General features: G+C 37.0%; 1 protein-coding gene across 1 annotated transcript in view; it reads right to left on the reverse strand.

Moving 5' to 3' along the window:
- HERC6 (HECT and RLD domain containing E3 ubiquitin protein ligase family member 6) overlaps positions 1-23,986 on the reverse strand; it is a 98,405-nt gene that overhangs the window by 60,856 nt on the left and 13,563 nt on the right. The window contains exons 8-13 of the mRNA XM_007951711.2: positions 23,722-23,789; positions 17,168-17,289; positions 15,458-15,517; positions 15,071-15,164; positions 9,761-9,950; positions 31-185 (exon numbers count right to left, since the gene is read on the reverse strand). Of these exons, the coding sequence (XP_007949902.1) occupies positions 31-185; positions 9,761-9,950; positions 15,071-15,164; positions 15,458-15,517; positions 17,168-17,289; positions 23,722-23,789 (689 nt within the window). The remainder of the gene's footprint in view (positions 1-30; positions 186-9,760; positions 9,951-15,070; positions 15,165-15,457; positions 15,518-17,167; positions 17,290-23,721; positions 23,790-23,986) is intronic.

Raw genomic sequence — 23,986 nt, forward strand, 5'->3', positions numbered from 1 at the left:
ATATTCCTTTAAATGTAAATGAACCCTTACCTTATATACTTTTTTCATCATTTCTAGAAGAACTTTAACATTATGGTGACTCTGACTGTGTTCAGTCCAATGATTCATTTGAGAGATGATAGCTGTTTTAAGCATCTGGACCAGAGTGTTCAGAGAGGATTCATCCAAAGATGCCCAACATTTCCCTGAGAGGTGTAAAATCGGCAATAATAAATATGAGCCAAAAAAGAAAAGAAAACAAAACAAAAACCCTTGGTTTCTACTGGGTTTTTAATGTAAGAAATAGATGTTTTTGCCATTTTTTTTAGTGGGATAACTCATAAAATATGTTTTCTAAGGAAATCATCCAAGACAACGTTCATTACTCACAGATACGGAAAACATTTTTTTTCCTTGATTACCTATCATTATAATTAAATGCTAGGATTTAGGATTCTGAATAAATTTGTTGATAGGTCACATGTATGCTTGATTACATAATTGATTTCATAATTTTTAAACCGACAATTCTATAGAGTGTCTATAAAGTATGAAAATATAGGTGAATATCTATATATCTACATACCTATACATATAGCTACCTCTACGGCATTGTCAATCTGTGAAAAATAAATGCCTGGTATATATGGATACATATAGAATATGAAAAGAGCTTAATAATCATATTTTCACATTACTAAGGATGCAACCTGGATTTCTATACCCAAGGACAACACTCACAAAACAAACATATCAAATGTTAAAATACATTGTCAAGCTAATGTTATTAAAATAATATGACTAAGATGTATGAAAGGCAAATCAATGTAACAGACTAGAGATTCCAGAAGTGGACCTAATCCACAAGAGACGTTATTATATGATAAAGATGGTATTATCTATTAATGGGAAAAAAATGATAGAATATTCTAAAAATATATTGAGACATTCTGAAAGTGATCTAGAAAAAATAAAGTACAACCAAGATAAAATCCATACAGATTAAAGATTTAAACAAAAATTAAACAATAAAAATTGTAGTAGTAGTATGAGAATTGAAAAAAAAAAAAAAAGATGGAGGTTGACTTTTTAAGTATGACCCAAAACCCAGAAAACACAAAAGAAAATGTAACTATATAGTCTGCATACAAAGTTTTAAAAATAGTTATTCATGGTAAAAATGTCACAAAGTAAATAATAATAATAACATTAAAAAATTTTTGCAACTCATATTATTGATAAAATATTAATTGCCTTGATAGTTAAAGATAAGGCACTTGACTGCTAACTAGAAGGCTGGTGGTTCAAACCCACCAGCCACTCCTTGGAAGAAAGGTTGGGCAATCTACTTCCGTAATGATACCACCTCAGAAACCCAAGGAGGGGTCACTATGAGTCAGGTCTGACTTGATGGCATGTAATAACAACAAATAAAAAATAAAAATATTAACAACTAATAAAAAATGAGCAAGAAAAAGGAACTGATAGTCATAGAATATGATGTAAAAATGGATCTAATATATAAGAAAACCAGCACAACTTCATTCAGAATAAGTGAAATGCAAATTAAAAGTAAGAGTTGTTTGTTCCAGAATGGCAAAGATCAAAGTTTAGTAACACTATGTTGAAAAGTATGTGGACTAATACACTTGTATTTTTTGATGGAAATGTAAACTAGTTAATTCTTTATCAGGACTGACAAAATGACCAATTGTAGGGTGCAGTTTATATAAACTACAACATTAATGGCACCCTCCTGGAGCTGAGTGCCATGATGGTCTTGATTTCAATGGAGGATCATTTGGCAAAATATATTCAAATTTAAAATGTACATATAATCTGACCCAGTAATTTTGCTACCTGAAATTATTTTCTGCATGTGCAAATCTATATATGTATAAAGAAATACATGGTAGCATTATTATAATAGCAAAATATTGGAAGCAATTCTCTATTAAGAAGAGATTAGTTAAGTATAAATTATAGTATATCCTCCCAATAGAACACTATTCAGCCATCAAATAGAATGAGGCAGTTCTAGGTCCTATAATTTAATGATCTCCATGATGTACTGTTAAGTGGGAAAAAGCAAGTTGTTGAAAACTATGAATGGTATACTATTATTAAAGAAAGAATGAGGGAGTTCCAGTAAGATGGTGGATTAGGCAAACAAACTACACGGACCCTCTTCAATGAAGAAAAGGGGAACCAATTAGCACAGATTCAGAAGATAATCCTAGAGCCCTGATCTTTGAAAGGAAGGATACAGAAGTGGACTAAACTCCAACTAGTTGAAAGACCTGTATGAAAACACCAAAAAAGGAGACATATGGAGCTGCAGTCTGTTAGCCATCCTGACCACACAGACAGCTTGGATATGGCCAGGTGGTGTTAGGACCTATAAATTAACCTAAAAATCAGCCTGCTAGCCAGGGGCTGCACCGAGGACTGCACTGGTGGCTGGTGAACAAAAGGGGAAGCAGCAAAGAGGGAGATGAGCTGAGCTGTGGACTGTTAACTGCACAGAGGGTGCAGCCATTTTGAATGTTTACAAGCGGTTCGATCATTTTGGATATTTAAAGTGACAGCATTCTCTCAGATTCCAGGGACCTAAGAATAAGCTCCATTTGATAGAGACTGCATGGACATTCCAGATACGAATGACTGGAAAGGTGCGATACTCCCCTTGTTACTCTTATACCCCACACCCTCTTGGTGAATGGAGGTGCGGCCATCCTTCACTCCCATGACCTTCTGGGATGGTAGGAATTCTATCCCAGTCTGTGTGTTCTGATGGAGCCTGGGTGCCCTGCCCCACCCTGTCCAGATATTTTTTTCCTTTTTTTTTCAGTTTGTTTGAAAATTATTATTATTTTTATCTGTTCTTTTTACTATTATTCATTATTCTTCCCTTCCCAGGTTGTAGTTTTCAGCTTTTTCTCTTTTTCTTGTTCCTGGTTCCCATATTTTCTTTCTCCTGGTTCTCCCATTCCTTGTTTTTCTTTTTGCATTTTTCCCATTTTTTCTTCATTACTCTACTCTACCTCTTTTCTCTTATTGCCATCTCCCCAGATGTTGCAGGTTTATTTTTCTCTTTTTGCTGATTGTTTCTGTGTGTTTATGTGGTGTGATTTGGTGTGCTTGCTTTGATTTTTATGAAGGTTTTTCAATTTTTTTTGTCTAGCTGAGTGGGAGACAGCAACCATGCTAATGCAATGCAACCACACCTACACCTCCTGCAGCACCCCTTACTGAGTGAGAGCCACCACTTCCTTCACCAACTGGCCAATGATAAATGACCACCAAAAAAAGCCTGACTCACTCTTAACTGCTCTTCACAAACAGATAACAGAGATCTAAATACAACAATGTCACAATGTCTTGGGGACAACAGACCATCACAGTCCACACACAGAAGTAAGATAAAGCAGTAGAAACAAGGGAGCAGGATACAGAGCCAGAACACATCCCGGAGGAAGAAGCAGCATTGGAACTCCCTGATAAAGAATTCAAAAGGATTATACTTAGATATCTTCCAAGGATTGAGAGACAGATCAAGGAAAACACTGAAAAAATTAAGGAAAATGAAAACAAAACCCTAGAACCTCATAAGAAAATATAAGAACAAAATAACAATATAAATGAAAAATTAGAAATGATACAAAATGTACAGATAGAAAGCCAGAAGATTGATACTAAATTTTCAGAAATAGATAACATATTGAAAGGGCAAAGGAGTAAAACTGAATCAATGGGAGACAGAATTAATGAGATTGAAGACAAATACTTGAATACATCTTTGGAAAGGGATCAATCAGAAAAAAAAAAAAAAAAACAGAAGAAAGCCTAAGGTTCATGTTGGATACCATGAAAAGTAATAACCTAGGTGTAATCAGAATTACAAAACAGGAAGAGAAAAACAAAACCACTGAGATTGTCCAAGACTTGTTTGAAGAGAACTTCCCTGATATGATGAAAAATGAGAATATATCCACTCAGGAATTCCAATGAACCCCAAACAGGACAGACCCCAAAAGAAAATCACTGAGACATATCATCATCAAACTCATCAAAACCAAAGAAAAAGAAAGAATCCTGAAAGCAGCACAGGAGAAACAAAAAGTTACCTAAAAAGGACAGCCAATAAGACTAAGCTCTGATTTCTCAGTAGAAACCATGCAAGTGACAAGATGTATATATAAAATCCTGAAAGAGAAAAATTTCCAAACAGGAATTATATACTCAGCAAAACTGCCCCTCAAATGTGGTGGTGAAATTAGATTTCCAGAGAAGCAGAAATCAAGGGAATTTATTAAAACCAGACCAACCTTACAAGAGATACTAAAGGAAGTCCTTTGAACAGAGAACCCATAATAGCAAACAACTGACCATTAATACACAAGATGACATAACCCAGAAACCAACATAGCTATGGAAGCATCCAAAGTAAAATAAGCTTAGAAGATTGTAAACAGGGAACCAGAGATATCAATTGGCAAATGAGGACAACTGCAAACCAAAAAGAGGGAAAAACGTGTAGTTACAGAATTGCTAAATGATGAGGAAGTCAAGAGAGTTGCAAGATAGAATGGACTGTTCTAAACTCAGGGAGAAAATTATAAATCACAGGGTAAGCTCAAAGAAAAAAAAAGATAAACCTTCACAGCACACTAAAAAGAGAGGACAAGCAGGAATATTTAGCAAACACTAAAACAATAGCAACAAAGGAAATGATAACACTATTCATAAATGTAATGAGATCAGCACAGAAAATTATATGGAACAAAGAAACCAGGAACACCATGAAAAAACATGTAACAAAATGAGAGCAACCAATTTATACTTGTTGATAATTATACTGAATGTTAATGGATTAAATGCACTACTCAAAAGACAGAGAGTTGCAGACTGGATAAGAAAATATAACCCATCAATATGCTGTCTACAAGAGACACACCTTAGAGACAAAGACAAAAATAGTCTAAAAATCAAAAGTTGGAAAAAGATAAATCAAGCAAATGGCAACCAAAAAAGAGCAGGAGTGGTGATATCAATTACTGATCAAATTGACTTTAAGACAAAAACCGCCGTAACAGACAAGGGAGGACATTATATAATGATTAAAGGATCAATTGAACAAGAAGATATGACCATAATAAATATCTATGGACCTGAGGAAAGAGCCCTAAGATACATGAATCAGACCTTAATAAAATCAAAAGGGCAAATAGATGACTCCACAGTAATAGTAGGAGACTTTAATGCACTGCTTTCAATGAAAGATAGAACAACTGGAAAGAAACTCAACAAAGACACAGAAGAGCTAAACAATAAAATCCACCAACTTGACTTTATAGACATCTAAAGAGCACTTCACTGAACAACAGCACAATATACATTCTTTTCCAGTGCACAGGGAACATTCTCCATGATAGACCATATTAGGCTATAAGTAAAGCCTTAATAATTAAAAAAATTTGAAATACTGGAAATAATCTTCTCAGATCACAATGCCATAAAATCAGAAATTAATAATAGGAAGATCAGTGGTAAAAGAGCAAACACATGGACACAGAACAAAAACCTCCTTAAAAATGACTGGGTAATAGAAGACATAAAATACAAAATTAAAAATAATATATTCCTTGAGTCAAACGAGAATGAAAACACAACATACCAAAAGCAGTGATCAGAGACAAGTTTACAGCAATAAATGTACACATTAAAAAAGAAGAGCCAAAATCAACATCTCCAACAATTAGAAAAAGAACAGCAATAAAATGCTACAATCACCAGGAGAAAGGAAATAATAAAAATTCAAGCAGAAATAAATGAAACAGAAAATACAAAGACAATAGAAAAATCAACAAGACTAGAAGTTGGTTTTTTGAAAAGATTAATAAAATTGACAAACCACTGGAAAATTTAACAAAGGAAAAGAGGGAGAGAACACAACATGAGTAAGAAACAAAAATGGATGATATCACAACAGAACCAACTGAAATAAAAAGGATAGTATCAGGATACTATGAAGAACTGTATTCCAACAAATTTGAAAATCTAGAAGTAATGGACAGATTTCTAGAAACACACTACTTACCTAAACTAACACAGACTGATGTGGAAAAGTTGAACAGATCCATAGCAAAAGAAGAAATTGAACAGGTCATCAAAAAACTGCCAACAAAAAAAGTCCTGACCCAGACGGTTTCACTGGAGAATTCTACCAAACATTCAGAGAAGAACTGACACCAGTCCTACTCAAACTATTTCAAAACATAGAAAAGGATGGAATCCTCCCAAATTAATTTTATGAAGCAAGCATAACCTTGATCCCAAAACCAGTCAAAGACATCACTCAAAAGGAAAACTACAGACCAATATCTCTCATAAATACAAATGCAGAAATCTTCAACAAAATCCTAGCCAACAGACTCCAACACCATATCAAAAAAAAATTCATTATGACCAAGTGGGATTCATATCAGGTATGCAAGGATGGTTCAACATTAGAGAAACAATCAACATCATCCATCACATAAATAAATAAAACAAAGGAAAAGAACCACATGGTCATATCCGTCGATGCAGAAAAGGCATTGATAATATCCAACTCCCATTCCTGATAAAAACTCTCAGCAAAATAGGAACAAAAGGGAAATTCCTCAACATAATAAAGGGCATATGTACAAAACCAACAGCCAACATTATTCTCAATGGAGAGAGATTGAAACCATTCCCCTTGTGAACAGAAACCAGACAAGGATGCCCTCTATTACCACTTTTCTTCAACATTGTATTGGAAGTCCTAGCCAGGGCAATAAGGCAAGAAAGGGAAATCAAAGGCATTCGAATTGGTAGGGAAGAAGTTAATCTCTCCCTATTTTCTGATGGTATGATCCTATACCTACAAAACCCAAGAGACTCAGTAAAGAATCTAATGGAACTGATCAAGAGATTTAGCAAAGTGGCAGGATACAAGACCAACATCCAAACATCAGTTGGATTCCTCTACATCAGTGAAGAGATTGCTGAAAAAGAAGTAAGTAAATCAATGCCATTTACAGTAGCTACCAAAAAAATAAAATACATGGGAATAATTCTTAGCAGGGACACAAAAGACCTATGCAAAAAAGTTTTAAAGTAAACCATAAAAGACTACTTCAAGAAACCATAAGAGATCTACATAAATGGAAGAACATATCATGCTTGTAGATAGGAAGATTGAACATTGTGAAAAATGTCACTTCTACACCAAGCAATCTATACATTCAATGTAATCCCAATCGAAATTCCATAAACATTCTTTAAGGATATGGAAAAACCAATCACTAATTTTATATGGAAAGGAAAGAAACTTTGGAAAAACAAAGCATTATTGAAGAAGAAGAACAAAGTGGGTGGTCTCACACTCTCGGATCTTAAAACCTACTATACAGCCACAGTCATCAAAACTGCCTAATACTGGTACAACTACAGACACATAGACCAATGGAATAGAATTGAGAACCCAGAAATAGATCCATCGACCTATGGTCAGCTGATCTTTGACAAAAGGCCAAAGTCCATTAAATGTGGAAGAGATTGTCTGTTTAACAGATGATGCTGGCAAAACTGGATATCCATTTACATAAAAATGAAACAAAATCTGTACCTCACACCATACACAAAAACTAACTCCAGATGGATCAAAGATTTAAATGTGAAACCTAAAACTATGAGGTTCCTCAAGGAAAAACCAGAGGAAATTTTCCGGGCCCTAATATATGGCATAAGAACTCTGGTAGCATAGTGCCTAAGGCACTTGACTGCTAACCAGAAGACTGGCAGTTCAAACCCACCAGCCACTCCTGGAAGGATGATGGGGCAATCTACTTCTGTAGTGATACTGCCTTGGAAACCCAAGGAGGGGTCACTATGAGTTGAGTCCAAGTTGACGGCACATAACAACAACAACAATATATGGCATAAATAGACTGTTAAGCATAACCCAAAATGCACCAACAGCAGAAGATAAACTAGATGAATGGGGCCTTGTGAAAATTAAATTTTTATATGCTTCCAAAGACTTTTCCAAAAGAGTCAAAGAGAACCTACAGATTGGGAAAAAATATTTGGCAATGACATATCTGACAAGGGCTTATCTCTAGAAGACTCCAACACCTCAACAACAAAAAGACAAATAATCCAATTTAAAAAATGGGCAGAAGACATGAATAGACACTTCACCAAAGAGGATATTCAGGTGGCCAACAAACATATGATGCTCATGATCATTAGCCATGAGAGATATGCAAATCAAAACAACAATGAGACACCATCTTGCTCCAGCACTAGTAGCAAAATTCAACAAGACAGAAAATAACAAATGCTGGTGAGGATGTAGAGAGTTTGGGACTCTTATACACTGCTAATGGGACTGTAAAATGATACAACCACTGTGGAAAGCAGTATGGCGATAAAACATTGGAATTAGAAATACTATTTGACTCAGTCATTCTATTACTATTCTATTCTATTACTGAGGAAGTGAGAACCAGGACAAGAACAGATATATGCATACCCATGTTCATTACAGTACTGTTAACAACAGCCAGAAGATGAAAACAACCTAGGTACCCATTAACTGAAGAATGGATAACCAAACTGTGGTACATACACACAATGGAATACTATGCAACCCTAAAGAATAACAAAGAATCTGCAAAACACTGCATAATGTGGATGAACTTGGAGGACATTATGCTGAGTGAAATAAGTCAATCACAGAAGGACAAATATTATATTAGTGCATTATGTAAAGAGTCAAGGAAAGGTAAAAAGGGCCCAGATTTCCTGGTCTGATAGAGCCTGATGGAACCACTCAGACTATGGCCCCTAGCTGCCCTTCAGGTCTGGAATTGAACCCACTCCTGTGGCTTCCAGCCCAAAAAAAAAAAACACAGGCATATGAGCTAAACATTTACATTAGGTAGATATACTCCTTGGAGAGATCAATCATGGGAGGCTAGCAGGGCTGTGTATGCACAGGGAGATAGCTCAGGGGGCAGGAATGCATGGGAGGGAAAGACACAGGGAAGAGGTAACTATGGAGTGGAAGTTGGAGGAGCTGTTGCATTGTGGGAAATGTAGTCAATGTCATGAGACAAAGTGTATGTGAGCTGCTGTATGGAAAGTGAATTTGCTCTGTAAACTTTCACCCAAATCACAATAAAAATTAAAAAATAAAGAATATCTTTGAATATATGTATACATATATAGAGAGAATGAATCTTTCAAAGTCTACACAAGGAAGTAGAATGTAAAACTATCTTTTTGGAGGGGAATTAGGTTTATATTGTGCTGTACATATACTTTGTATCTTTTAAGTTTTGAACCTTGAACATTAGCTTACCACCATAAGACGAATAAACAACAATACTAAAAGTTTTTTATTTATCATCACCTCTGGTCAAAATATCTAAAGTTTCAAAACAACATGGACAGAAAATTTTAAAATATTATTTAGCTTGACTGATACTCTATGGTTATCCAACTCTAATGTCAAAATCATGTCCAATACTAAGAATTACACTTGGCTTATATGATAAGAGTAATGGTTATAATAGCTTTAGGTTAATCATTTCAATTATTCAAAGACCAGGTACAACTTGTATTTCAACAGTGACTTTCCATTGAAGGTACAATTGAAAAATCCAAACCCATTGCCATTGAGTCAGTTCCAACTCATGGCAACCCTATGGGTACAGACAAAGTGACCATAAAATATAGTAACACTTACTCACAACTCGTAAAGATTGGCTGCTCATTTTACAAACAGTCTCTGCAAATGGAACCACCAGACTTTCCCAGTTGTTTGGATCATGCATCACAGGACATTCTGGGAGAAGGAGGAAAACTTCTAAAGCATCTTGGTGTGGTGAACGAAATGGAAGATTTTTGAGCAGATTATCCCTGAGACATGAGGTTATCTGTGGTCAAAATAGGATCAGGGAAAAGGCTCAGGATATATTAGATACAGAGTATCAAAAGAATCAAACTATGAGACCAGGGGTTTCATTCCACCATGGTCTAATTGGAATAATCAGTTAGTCTTTCTGAAAGCTACTGTTCAAACCCCATCACTCCAAGCCTCCTAAATGCCCCTGATGTGACAGCCATCCCTTCTGTTTTATATCAGGGTATATGGAGAAAATAAATGTGAAATCACATGTGTATGGGAATACTGAGTGATTCAGAATACAAAGCCCTCCAATGGCAGTATTTTACACAGGTCATACTTCTGTTCCTCTTTTTTAAAGGAGAGCGCTCTCTCTCTCTCTCTTTCTCTGTCACCCCCCCCACACACACACACACACTTTCTTCTTTGTTTCTCATGCATTAGTAGAAAAATTTTCAGTGGAAAAATATCTCTCAATTTTTATAGTATTCATCTCATCCATCTATTTTAAACTTTTAAAGTAGAACATATATAAAAAATACAAATTTATATGGTATTATATCTGTATTTGTTTGAACATTCATGGAATATCCACTGTGTGTCAGGTGCTCTCGTGTAAATCATTTCTTATTTAATTTTCTTAGCAATCATGGAAGGAAGTTTCTTACTTTGATTTTACAGACGAGGAAGGAGAGACTCACCAAGCTCAGAAAGTGACAGAGCAGGGGACCATATCCAGATTTATGTGACCTGAAATCTGCTGTGGCAGAGATAATGCCATATCATATATTCATCTAACTGATCCTGCTTCATATTCCTCTTGCGTGGGTATCCAGAAAGATGGCATTTCTTAGCCTCCCCTGTAGTTAGGTGGGGCCATGTGACTGAATTCCAGCCAACAATGGAAAATGAGCAAAAGTGATATATAACATTTTCCTTAAAACCTCTCATGTGACTTACCATGTTCTCCTTCCTCATCTGCTAACTAAACACAGGAGATCCAGTGGAGGAGCTCATGGGCCTCGGGCTTAGAGACTTCAGAAGGAAGAAGTCTGAGTTCCCCAAAAAGAGTTCCCCACTCCTCAAGAGTGTTTCCTACCTCCAACTCTCACTGGACTCTGATGTGAGAAATGAGTGTTGTATTAAGCCAGTGAGATTTTGAAGGTTTTTTTTTTTTCTTTTTTGGTACAGCATTATTTATTCTACTAAATACTCTTTCAGCTATAGTGCCTGCCTCTATATGTTAATAAAATGATATATGAAGAGTGCCATATAAACTGTGAAATACTAAATATTGTTAGCGTAGTGCCTAAGGCACTTGACCGCTAACCAGAAGGCTGGTGGTTCAAACCCACCAGCCACTCCTCGGAAGGAAGGTTGGGCAATCTACTTCTGTAGTGATACCACCTTGAAAACCCAAGGAGGGGTCGCTATGAGTTGGGTCCGACTCGATGGCACGTAACAACAACAACATTGTTATTACTACATTAATATTCTTACAATTATGTGGTTTTTAAAATATGTCTGGCAGAACACTGTCTCTGTGGAATGTTAACAGGTGTTATGCAGGGAGAAATAGGGTCATACAATTAAATAACTTTAAGAAAAATAGAGTAAAAAAAGTTAGATTTTTCTTCAGTGTATATGATATTATAGAAAGTTTAACTTATGCATATGCATCATGACTTGGTAATAGTATGCAGTGTTCTGAAAGTTATTTCACAACAAACCTTTTTAAGGAAGCATTTTATGAGATTAATATTTCCTGTATTTATTGGAATTCATCCATGTTCTCTCCCACACCACCTAAATAAACTCATTTTGAAAATATACTTGATAACCTCTGTCATTCTTACTTTTTTTAACTTGAAAATAAAAATAGATTGTCTTCTGTACATTAAGGAGCTCTGGTAGCATAGTACCTAAGGCATTTGACTGCTAACCAGAAGGCTGGCACTTCGAACCCACCAGCCACTCCCCAGAAGGAAGTTTGGGCAATCTACTTCTGTAGTGATACCACCTCGGAAACCTAAGGAGGGGTCACTATGAGTCAGATCTGACTCAATAGTAGTGAGTTTGGTTTGTTTAGTTTGGACTGAACATTAAGGAACACTTTCTTTCCTCTTCCTTCCAATCCAGGGTCACAAATACTAAACTGGAATGGACTTTAGAGATGAAATAAATCTGCTCTGGTGGTGTAGTGCCTAAGGCATTTGACTGCTAACCAGAAGGCTGGTGGTTCCAACCTACCAGCCACTCCTCAGAAGAAAGTTGGGCTCTGAAACCCAAGGAGGGGTCTCTGTGAGGCAAATCCGACTCCATGGCAGTGAGTTTTTTTTTTAAGTAAGTAAAGAAAATATGACCCAAACAGTATAAGGGATAAATCAGGAGCAGGGCTTGATGTGAGAATAACTTTTCAGCCTCTGAATTCAGGACGTTAACCTGAGTAAACTTGGCCCAGGATGGAGTCAGTTGTGTTGAGCCCCAGGTCAACAAATGGAAGCCTAACTAAGTTTCTATTTCTGGAAAATGCCTAACCTTACTAGGAGTTCAAACCCAAGTTAATCAATTGACTCCCAGAAATGGAAACTTAAGCTAGCCAATTAGGACTTGGTTGCTCAATTTAACCTAATTCAAAACTTCCTCTTACAATTATTCTGCATCATTTCCTGTTAGTTTCCTGAAAGTGGTTTCATGTCTTTCTGTTTCTGAACCTGGATTATATATAATAGATAAATGCATAGACAACTGTGAAGATAGGATGGGGGTCGGCAAATAGGAATATACCCTAGACCAATGATAGATTTAGCTGAAGATAATCTTGCATAGATACTAGTGACACAAATAACCACAAAAATTACAGAAGCAACAGAAGACAGAATTGGAATAATCCCTCAGAGACAGCCAAACACCTTGGGCGAGAACTACCGGGTCTGCCGACTCAAGACCATAGTACTGGGGACACCAAGCTCAACTGGCACACCATAATACATAAAAATCTTCCACAATCTACTTTGGTTAGTAGTGACTGGGGTCTTAAAAGCTTTTGAGTGGCCATCTAAGATACAGCTAATGGTCTCCTCTTGTCTGAAGTGAAGAAGAGAGAAGAAAATCAAGGGCCTTTGGAAACAATCAGTACAAGGATATGATGGACCTTGAGACCAGAAGAACCAGATGGTGCCCACCTACCAATACCAACCACTCGGGAAGGAATCATAAATGGAGATCCTGGATAGAGTGGGAGGGAAAACTTGGAACAAAATTTAAAAAATACAGTAATGACCAGAATTACTGGTCAGATGGAGTCTAGTGGCATCCCCAAGACTATGGCCCTGGAATACACTTCAGACCTGGGATAGGATTCACTTCCAAGGACTGGCTCTCAGCCCAACAGTAGAAGGACTTACATGCAGAACACCCAACCCAGGGTGATGCACCCACCTACTCTATGGAGATACACCCACCTAGTCTATGGAGGGGAGCTCTGGTACCACAGTGGCTAAGACACTTGCCTGCTAACCAGACGGCTGGTGGTTCAAACCCACCAGCCACTCCTCAGAAGGAAGGTTGGGCAATCCTACTTCCGTAGTGATACTGCCTCGGAAACCCAAGGAGGGGTCGCTATGAGTCGGGTTTGACTCGACGGCACATAACAACAACAGTCTATGGAGATACACCCTTGGAGGAATTGGCCATGGGGCACCAGAGGGGCAGCTTTCACATGGAGGGAAAGCTGGACAGACAGAAGTGCACAATTAAGAAGGGCACAGCAAGGAGTGTCACAGAGAAGGGAGGGAAGGAGAGTGGGTTAGGTTTGGGGATGGTAATTGGGGAGTGAAACCAAATATACACAAACTGTTGAATGTAAAACAAATTCTGCTCTGTAAATTTGCACCAAAGCACAATAATAAAAAATAAATAATAATAAAAAAACAAATCTTATATTTTCCCGTTATATTTAGGATAAAGTAGGAATCCCCAGTCTGGCACACAAAATCTATCTTGTAATCTCTGCCTCTTTAATGTTTTCTGTAATACTTCTCCAAATACCTTGGTTCCAGCCATTCTGAACCATTTGCTATTAGTTTCCTGAAAATAGTTTCATGTCTTTTTGTTTCTCAACCTGGATTATATATAATAGATGCTTAATGGACAGTGAGTGAGTGAAAAAAATAATTTTAAATAAATAAAAATAACACTTATGGAGTATTAATTGTATTCTAGGTACTATTTGAATGCTTTATGTACTCTAGCTTAATCTTTACAATAACCATATCAGTTTTGTACTTTATTAATGTGACTTTACAGGTTGAAAATATAGAGAGATTAAATAATTTATAATTAAATAATTTATACTGTAGCTTGCATGTGGTAGAGTCTGGAGTTGGATACAAAACCAAAAAACAAACAAACAAACAAACAAACTCACTGCCATTAAGTCAATTCGACTCATAGCCACCCCTCCTTGGGTTTCTGAGGCAATATCTCTGCAGAAGATTGCTCAACCTTCCTTCCGAGTAGTGGCTGGTGGGTTTGAACTGCCAGTCTTCTGGTTAGCAGTCAAATGCATTAGGCATTACGCCACCAGAGCTCCCAGAGTTGGATACAGGGAGCCATTAAAAAATTTACTGTCCCTGCAAGAATAAATAAATGGAAAAAAAATTTTCCTCTTAATCTCAAATAAGGAAAGAAAATGCCTGCTAGCCAATCTGATGTATAGCTTCCTTGGTCTAGTGTGTCTGTGCTTGGAAATATCCTGCTGCTTTGGTACCGAGTACCGTGTACTCATTTGACTTCCAGAACAGCCTTCTCTGTTTCATGAATTGAAAAATAAAACTTACGAGTTCATGCACAAATTTAATATTGTGAACATTTTATTTTTATAAGATTGTGATGTTTTCATATGTTGTTAACCTCTTGAGCACTGTTTTTCTTGAATTGAAAATTAAAGTGTAATGTCTATTGTATATTGAAGGGTTCAATGAAAAAATAAATGCCAGCACCTAATATAATATCTGGAATATTGTTACCTCATAACTAATATCAGCCTGTCATCTTACCCACAATCATAATCCCTCTCACCTGGCTCTCAATAAAATTAAACTGTAGTAAATTCTATTGCTGTATTTCTCAATAAGTATTGACTATTACCAGGGAAGAAATCCATTCCTTCTTTGATAACTTATTGAAGGTTTCTCTTGCCATCGGTAAGTCCACATCAATGGAAATAGTTTCTCCAGTTCCTCTTTGGATACAAGAAATGCACGAAATAAAAAACAAAAACAGAAATGGGTATCCCCTAACTTCATATATCACTGCTTATTTTACTATATTTCAGATATAATTTTTTTTCTTAAAACTTGCCTCTTTTCAAAATAATCAACTTACTTGGCACACATAAACATAAAATAACGTTTTATGATCTTCTTAAAAGAGAGTACATCACAATTTATTATCTCTATAGTGATTATTATATCTCCATTATAACAATATCTTTGTAGAGATTTAAATGAAAATTTAGTCTCATGTCAATATTACCTTTTCTTTAAAAAACTCGCAGTCAGACAAGCAGCAGATGAAAATATCACTGAAATTTTACTGCAAAAGTAGTAACATTAGAGTTAAATCACAACTTACTGGTAAAAAATATATATTCTAATAAAGTTAAACTCATAGAGTTTATTTGATTTCAAAAAGAGTCATGATGGACGCACATCTAGAAAAACTAGGAAGGACTTCCCTAAATAAATGCAAACCGACAGCTTTTATAGGAAGCAAAGAGCAGAGAGGGAGAAAGAGAGAGAAACTAAACAAAACATCTTTCATATATTTTAAGGTCATATAAGAGTAAGCTATATATAATGCTGAAGCATTCAAACTTACCTGTTAAAGAGGGTCTGTTTAATGTAAATTAAACAGTGGTTAAAGCACTCAGCTGCCAACCAAAAGGTCAGTGGTTCAAACCCACCAGCAGCTCTGAAGCAGTCTGCTTCTGTAAAGATTTATAGCCTTGGAAACCATATGGGGGTACTTCTGCTCTGTCCTACAAGGTCACTATCACTCAGAATCTACTCAATTGCAGTGGGCTTTGGTTTTGGTTTAATGTCTGAACTAAAACTTCTGAGCAAGCAGACAAATCTTACTGTATGTCAACAGAAATGTTTCTGTTTATACCAATGAAGCCTGAGAAGGCAAGGATTTGAAATGGGGGCTCCCCTCTCCCAGGTGGAAGCATCCAAGTCTCCTTAAGTCTTTCAAAGAAGTTTTTCAACTCCAGCAAGTCTGGAGAATAAAACAAAAATTTCACAATACAATAAAGCATGTCTCCTTTGTTCTTATGTTTGAATAAATAACTTATGACACGGAGTCATTATTAATGGTACTAACTACCATCTCCTAAAAGTCTCCCAAATGATGGGTACTACGTGCATACCAAAACCCAAACCCAACTCACTGCTGTCAAATTGAATCTGACTCAAACCCTCCTTGGATTTCCGAGGCAGTGGTATCTCTATGGAAGGAGCTCTGGTGGTGTAGTGCCTAAGGCATTTGACTGCTAACCAGAAGGCTGGTGGTTCAAACCCACCAGCCACTCCTCGGAAGGAAGATTGGGCAATCTACTTCCATAGACACCCCCTCAGAAACCCAAGGAGGGGTGGTTCTGAGTCAAAATCAACTCAACGGCAGTGAGTTTGGTTTGATTTTTGGTTCTCTCTACAGAAGTAGATTGCCCAGTCTTCCTTCCAAGGAGTGGCTGGCAGGTTTGAACTTCCAGCCTTCTGGTTAGCAGTCAAATGCCTTAGGCACTATGCCACTGGAGTTCCCACTTTGTGCATATTATTGCTAAATTTCACAACAACTCTTCTTTTCAAAGGTTATTTGTTCAAATTATGTAGATTTAAATGCAAACTATACTACTGAAAACCAAAACAAAATGGAGCTCCAGAGAGTAAACTATGAAGACATAAAGATAGTCCACCTTACTGAGGGTTTTGTGAAGGCAAAAATACTTGTTTACTCACTCCTGCATCTCCATTACCCAGCAAGGTACCTGGAGTATTGTATATCCCCAATGTATTTTTGTTCAATAATAGATGGATTCAATCTAGCAGGTGGTGCAAGAGAATCATGGTTGAAATGCACATGCCTTCACAGTAAAGCCCACAACCTCTTTCTTATATCTAGGATAAAATCATCAAAGCTATAAAATCAGGTAAAAGTGCTTTATAATTTATCAGAAAGAGTAACCTCTTAGCTGCTTCATGTTCAACATTTCTTTTTTTCATTGCTATCCAGTTTTCTATCAGGGACTGGTTAATTTGGCTTATTTCTGGAAGGGTTTTTCTGGAGACACTTGTGGAACTGGTATCCTTTGAGGAAGAAAGACAAAAAGAATGGTCAGGTAAGCATTTACACACACAGTAATAATAACACAGGAAAACAGATGGCATTGGTGGTAGATTGGCCCCAGGCACTGATGTTTGGTGGAAGGGGCTTTGGCCTCAGATAGGCCTGGCTGTTCCACTTCTTAGCTTTGGATGCTTTGCTTAGCCTGAATTTCAGTTTAATCACCTTTTTTTTTTTTTTTTTTTAGTGGGATAACAATACTTGCCTCACCGGGCTCTTGTTAAGATTAGATGATATTAGGTATATAAAGCCTTTGGGTTGGAGTAGGTGTTCAACAAATAGGTTTTCTTCTTTCCTTTACTCAACCACAGATTTTTAATTCTGTATCAGTGGTTCTCCAACTGTATTATACATCAAAATCACTTTGAACTTATTAAAGGATAGATTGGTGGAGCCCATTCATAGAGTTTCAGTAGTTCTTGCGTTGTTATTGTTATATGCTGTTGAGTCAGACCCTACTCATAGCAACCCCTCCTTGGGTTTCTGAGGTGGTATCACTATGGAAGTAGGTTGCCCATCCTTCCTTCCGAGGAGTGGCTGGTGGATTTGAACCGCCAGCCTTCTGGTTAGTGGTCAAGTGCCTTAGGCACTATGCTACCAAGAATTTGCATCTAACAAACTTCCAGGTGATATGCTGCTGGTTTGGGGACTGCATCTTGAGAGCTGTGGTTCCATGAAATACCTGAGACCAAATGGCCCATTTGTAGATTTAAAAAAAAAAAAAAAAAAATCACTGTCTTAAAAATTTGTCTTCAATAGTCTTCCAAAGGCATCAGCGCTCTGCTGAGCATTATACCTATGCTTCCACTGAAATCATTATAAAGTCAAGAAATCTCATGTCATTTTTTCCATAATGCTCAAAAAAAAAAAAAAAAAAGGCAGCTTGAAAGCAATGTGCAGCCATGACTCTTTTTTTTAAAGTTCCCTTCAACTACTTGATTTGGATCCTTTATAGATCAATCAAAAGAAAATTTTATTTCCTAGGAACCTTGGGATAAAGAGGTTATCTCCATTGGGATTTAGAAAAACATTTCTTTTGCTTTTTCTTCAAAATACCCAGCTCACTAAGTATATGACATCAGGCTATAGCATCTACCTCCTTCACCTTCTTTTAAAATCATCTCCTAATGTCCTCGTCATTCCCTCATTCACTGAAAATGTTGGCACCAGGCTTTCCATCTTCCTCAGCACCACTGCTCTTGTTATCATTCTTGGTGACTTCACAATTGATGAAGACTACCTTGATCTCTCAGTTCTTGATCTCACCTCTACTCTTTTTCTCTGCTCCACCTCAGCCACCTATACCCTGGATAAATGTTTCTCCTCAACCTTGGCACCACTTGAGCTTTCATCCAGATGATTCTTTTCATAGAATTATCAAAAAGTAATTTGGTTCAGGTATATATACTTAATAGAGCTAACAGGGGGCAAAGTTATGATAACTTCTTAGTCACAGAAAAACACCCTGAGGGAATGAGTTTTGGGTCTATGGACTCAAGACATGGTTGTGGGGGACATCAAGCTCAATTGACACATTGTTCTACATCCTACTTTGATGAGTAGTGACTGAGGTCTTAAAAGCTTACAAGCAGCCGTCTAGGATGCAACAATTGGTTTCTCATTGCTTAGATGAAAGAAGAATGAAAAAAACCAAAGACACATGGAAATAATTAGTCCAAGGGACTTGTGGACCATGCAAACCTCAGCCTACATGACTGTGAGACCAGAAGAACTAGACTGTGCCTGGCTATTACTGTCAACCAGTCAGAAAGGGATCAGTGTAGGAGATTATGGATAGAGTGGGAGAAAAATGTGCAACACAATTCAAAATCATGAAAATGACCAGGCTTACTGGTCTAATTGAGACTAGTGAAACTCCTAAGACTATGGCCCCTAGTCACCCTTCAGGCCTGGAATTAAACTCACTCTAGTGGCTTCCAGCCAAACAATAGCCAGGCATATAAGGTGGTCATTTATATCAGCTAGGTATACTCCTCAGAACAACCAACTGTGGGAAATCAGAAGGGCAGTATTTATTTATACAGGGAGATATTTCAGAGGGCAGGAATGTATAGGAAAGAAGAACACAGGGAAAAGGTAACCACAGGGAGGAAGTGAGAAGAGAACTGTTACATTACAGGGACTGCAATCAATGTCATGAAACAAAATGTGTGTTAATTATTGTGCGGAAAATGAATTTGCTCTGTAAATTTTCACCCAAGTCACAATTAAAAAAAAAAAGTAATTTTGGCCAGATAACTCTTCAAACTCCTCAAGCCTACACTGTATCCTAGTGGGCTCATGAGTCAGAACCAACTTGAGAGCAAGGGATTTAGGTTGTTTTTTGTTTTAAGCTCAATAAATATTTGTGGAATTAAAATGTATCTCTTCCCTGAAGGTTGCCTGCTTAACCAAGGAATCAAACTTAGTATCAATAATAGAGGGGTAGATTTTGTGTTGCTTGCACAACTCTGTGAATATAATATTGGAAGTCCCCAGGTTACGAACACCTGACTCACACACAACCTGTATTTATGAACAAACTCCTGTAAATCCTATTATACTAAAAATTTGAGGTGCAAATAATGGTTCTTAATAATAAATGGGCAGTACTTTGCAACACATATCAAAATATTATTAGTATTGTTATCATTACTATATTATGTTAAAGATGTTTTAGTGTATCTGGTTTAATGTGTTTTTATGTATGAAAAGGTACACTATATACCACATACTTTTGACCATTTGACCAACTGACATCAGGTACAAACTGTACCTAACTGTTCTGACTTACGTATAAATTTGACTTAAAGACAGTGAGGAACAGAAGTAGTTTGTAATCCAGGGATTGCCTATTGTTGTTGTTGTCATGTGCCGTCGAGTCAGACCCGACTCATAGCGACACCTCCTTGGGTTTCCAAGGCAGTATCACTACGGAAGTAGATTGCCTCATCTTCCTTCCAAGGAGTGGCTGGTGGGTTTAAACTGCCAGCCTTCTGGTTAGCAGTCAAGTGCCTTAGTCACTATGCTACCAGAGCTCCCAGAGATTGCCTATAGACTAAACAGTATTGAATTGCACACTTTAAATGGGTGGATTTTATGGTATGTGAATTACAGCTCAATAAAACTGTTTTTAAAAATACTACTTCTCCCAATAACAAAATTCTGTCATGATTCTCTATGCCACTGCACAATAAAACTTTGCAGAGTTGTCAAAGTCATTGTTCTATTTGCTCCCCTCCTATTCTCTGTTCCTTTCCCAATCATGTATTAATCTTTTCTTTGCTGAGATGACCTCATTCTCAAACCAAACCAAGCCCATTGCTATCAAGTTGAGTCCAACTCATTGAGATCATGTAGGACACAGTAGAACAGCCCCATAGGGTCTACCACATCTTTCTCCTACAGAGCAGCTGGTGGGTCTGAACTGCCATTTCTGTTGGCAACTGAATGCTTTAACCACTGCACCACCAGAAACCTATAGGGTTTTATAGCATAATAACTACCATATCTTTGTCTCTAGTGCTGACACCTTCTCTGAGCTCCAGATTTAAATATCCAATGATGATTCTAAAGACATTAAAATTTGACCCCATGTCTTAAAAGCTTGCAATCAGACATCCAAGGTACAAAAATTGATCTCTATTTGCTTAGAGCAACAGAAGAAGGAGAGTCAAGAATAGGAGAAGGACGTAGATGTATGGCTATTTACTTCCAAGAAAACTGCCTCCTCTGCCATGAGACCAGAAGAAATGCATGATGTTCACCTACCATTACTAAACATTTTGGTCAAAGATTCTATAGTAGAATTCTGATCAAAAGGGGGAAAATGAGGAAAATAATTGCACATTCTCATGTCATCTAGCCTTTCTGGAGCCATGGTAACTGGAAGAACCATTGAAACTGTTGCCCTGAGATAATCTTTAAACCTTAAACTAAAAATAATCCTTGAAGTCTTCTTCAAACTAAACAATAGTTTAGCTAACTAGTAAAAAATGTCTGCCTTGAGGATTATGCTCTTTTAAGAACTATCTCTATGGAATCATATTGGTGAGAGCAACTCCAAAGATTAGACAGGAACCTTAGTGAACAGTCAGTTTATGTTAATGAGGGAGAAACAATTTAGAAAAGAGGATGAGAATGGTTATATAACCTGAAGAATAATGTAATCATTTTCACTAAATGGAACATATAGAAACTGTTGAATTGTTGGATTTTTATTGTGTAGTATGTTCTCAACAACAACAAAATAAATAAAGTTATATAAAAAATTGACCACTCAAAAGATTATGTTTTGCTGTGTATATGCTGAATAACAACAAAAGTAAAATATGATAGTAACAAAACAAAAAACTGATTCCATGTCACATAACTGGCTCCATTTCATACACCTCTTCTTCATCTCCTCTGACAGTACCCTGCCTCAATGGCTTTCTTTCTGTCCCTCTCACATGCCAAATTATTCTTGACTCAGAGCCTTTCTTCATGCTGTTCCCTCAGCCTGCAATGCACTTTTCCTGGATCAAAGTATAGGTAAGGTCTCTGCTCAAGTGTTAAGCCTCTAAGAAGCCTTGACTGACTAAGAAGCCCACCACGTCACTCCCAGATGGCCTGTTTTGTTTTCTTCAGAGTACTTGTCACTTTTACACACAATCTTATTTAATTTTATATTCACATGTTTATTGTCCCACACTGTCTCTAGAATCCAAACTCCATGAATGAGAGCAAACTTGTCTGTTACTCACTCTTATCCCCAACACCAAGATCAGAGCCTGATACATAGGAGGCACTCAATAAATATTTGTTGACTGGCTGAATGAATGGCAAGATAGAGCAACCAAAGTCTCATCCCCTAACTATCCCAGTAGCACAGAAACCTTGGCCTCTGACAATTTGCATCTGAGAGACGCAGAGTCTCTATAGATGTCAAGTTTAAAACATTCCTGACAATAGAAAAAATTTACACTTTTAGAAAAATAAGTAAGTATGCCTTTGTCTCCATACAGACATTCTAGAACTCGCCCAGAAACATAATAATAAAATATTCTCTTTTAACAAGAGTAGTCATTGGTGGCACAAATGGTTAAACCCTCAACTCATAACAGAAAGACTTGGCATTGGAACCCACCTAGAGGCATCTTAGAAGAAAGGCCTGGTGACCTGTTTCTGAAAGGTTACATCCTTGAAAACTCTAGAGTACTTCTGCTCCACATCCATGGGTCCTCATGAGTTGGAATCAATTCAATGGCAAGTGGTGGTGGTGATGTGAGCAAATAGGAAGGCAGGATGCATAATGCTGCAAGCTTTGGGGTCATACTGCTTGGGTTTGAATGAAGCTCTGCCACTTATTAGCAATGCAACTTTGGGTGAGTCTCTAAGCTTCAGGTTTTTTATTTGTAAAATAATGGAAACGACAAACCAGAACTGATAGGAGGATTAAATATGTTGATCCCCTTATTGTACTTTGATTGCTTTTTGACACATGGTGACTACACTTACTATTATTTGTCAATGTTATTATCACCATTGGGAGCTCTGGTGGCATAGTGCCTAAGGCATTTGACTGCTAACCAGAAGGCTGGCGGTTCAAAGCCACTCCTTGGAAGGAAGGTTGGGCAATCTACTTCCATAGTGATACTGCCTCGGAAACCCAAGGAAAGGTCGCTATGAGTTGGATCCAATTCGAAGGCAATGGTGTATTATCATCACTGATACTATTACTTGCTAATAAAAGGTTAGTGTAAAAGCAATGAATTTGGGTTCGGGAATCTTATATTAGGAAGCCAGGCAAATGAAGAAGGCAGAATTATATAAAATTATATAAAAGCATTCTAACAGAGAATATTATTTTAGTAAGTATTATGCATTGAATAATGAGTGTCCCTCCAAAATTCATGTCCATCAGAAACTCAAAATGTGAATTTATTTGGAAATAAGGTCTTTGCAGATGTAATCAAGTTAAGATGAAATCATATTTGATTAAAGTGAGTCCTCACCCAAAATGACTGATAACCTTATAAGAAGAGAAGGGGCACAGAGACAGACACAGAGAATGCCATGAGAAGGCTGAGACAGAGGCTGGAATGATGCAGCTACAAACCAGGAATGTCTAACATTGCTGGCAACTACCAGATGCTAAAAAGAGACAAGGAACAATTCTTCCCTAGAACCTTCAGAGGGAGCATGGTCCTGCTGACCCCTTGATTTGAACTTCTAGCCTCCAGAACTGTGGGAGAATAAATTTCTGTGGTTTTAAATCACGCAGTTTGTGATCATTTGTTATGGCAGCCCTAGATTGAAAAATCTGCATACATACAAATGATACAATATTGCAAATACCACCTTGAAATCTAGAGGAAAAATACATTTTCTAAAAGAAACAGGAAGTGTAATACCTGATAAGTTGTCACAAAGTTGGCATATGTTCCAGCAAAAATGTGTTTGACTTGAACAGTCACAAGGTCTAAAAGAAAGTAAAAAATCCATGCTTAGAGAAGTAAAAAATAGATCTGATGTACTAGCAAGTCAAATTTACATATTTATTGGCAATTTATACTCCTATAAATGGATGTTGACTATGAACAGCATAAAATATTAATTTTGATAAGGTAGCATGTTACATGAATCACTTAATTTAAAATTTAATTTTTCATACACTTG

This window comes from Orycteropus afer, unplaced genomic scaffold (genome assembly GCF_000298275.1).
Source record: "Orycteropus afer afer isolate SDZICR_OR568_19922 unplaced genomic scaffold, OryAfe1.0 scaffold00309, whole genome shotgun sequence".
Taxonomy (NCBI): Eukaryota; Metazoa; Chordata; class Mammalia; order Tubulidentata; family Orycteropodidae; genus Orycteropus; species Orycteropus afer.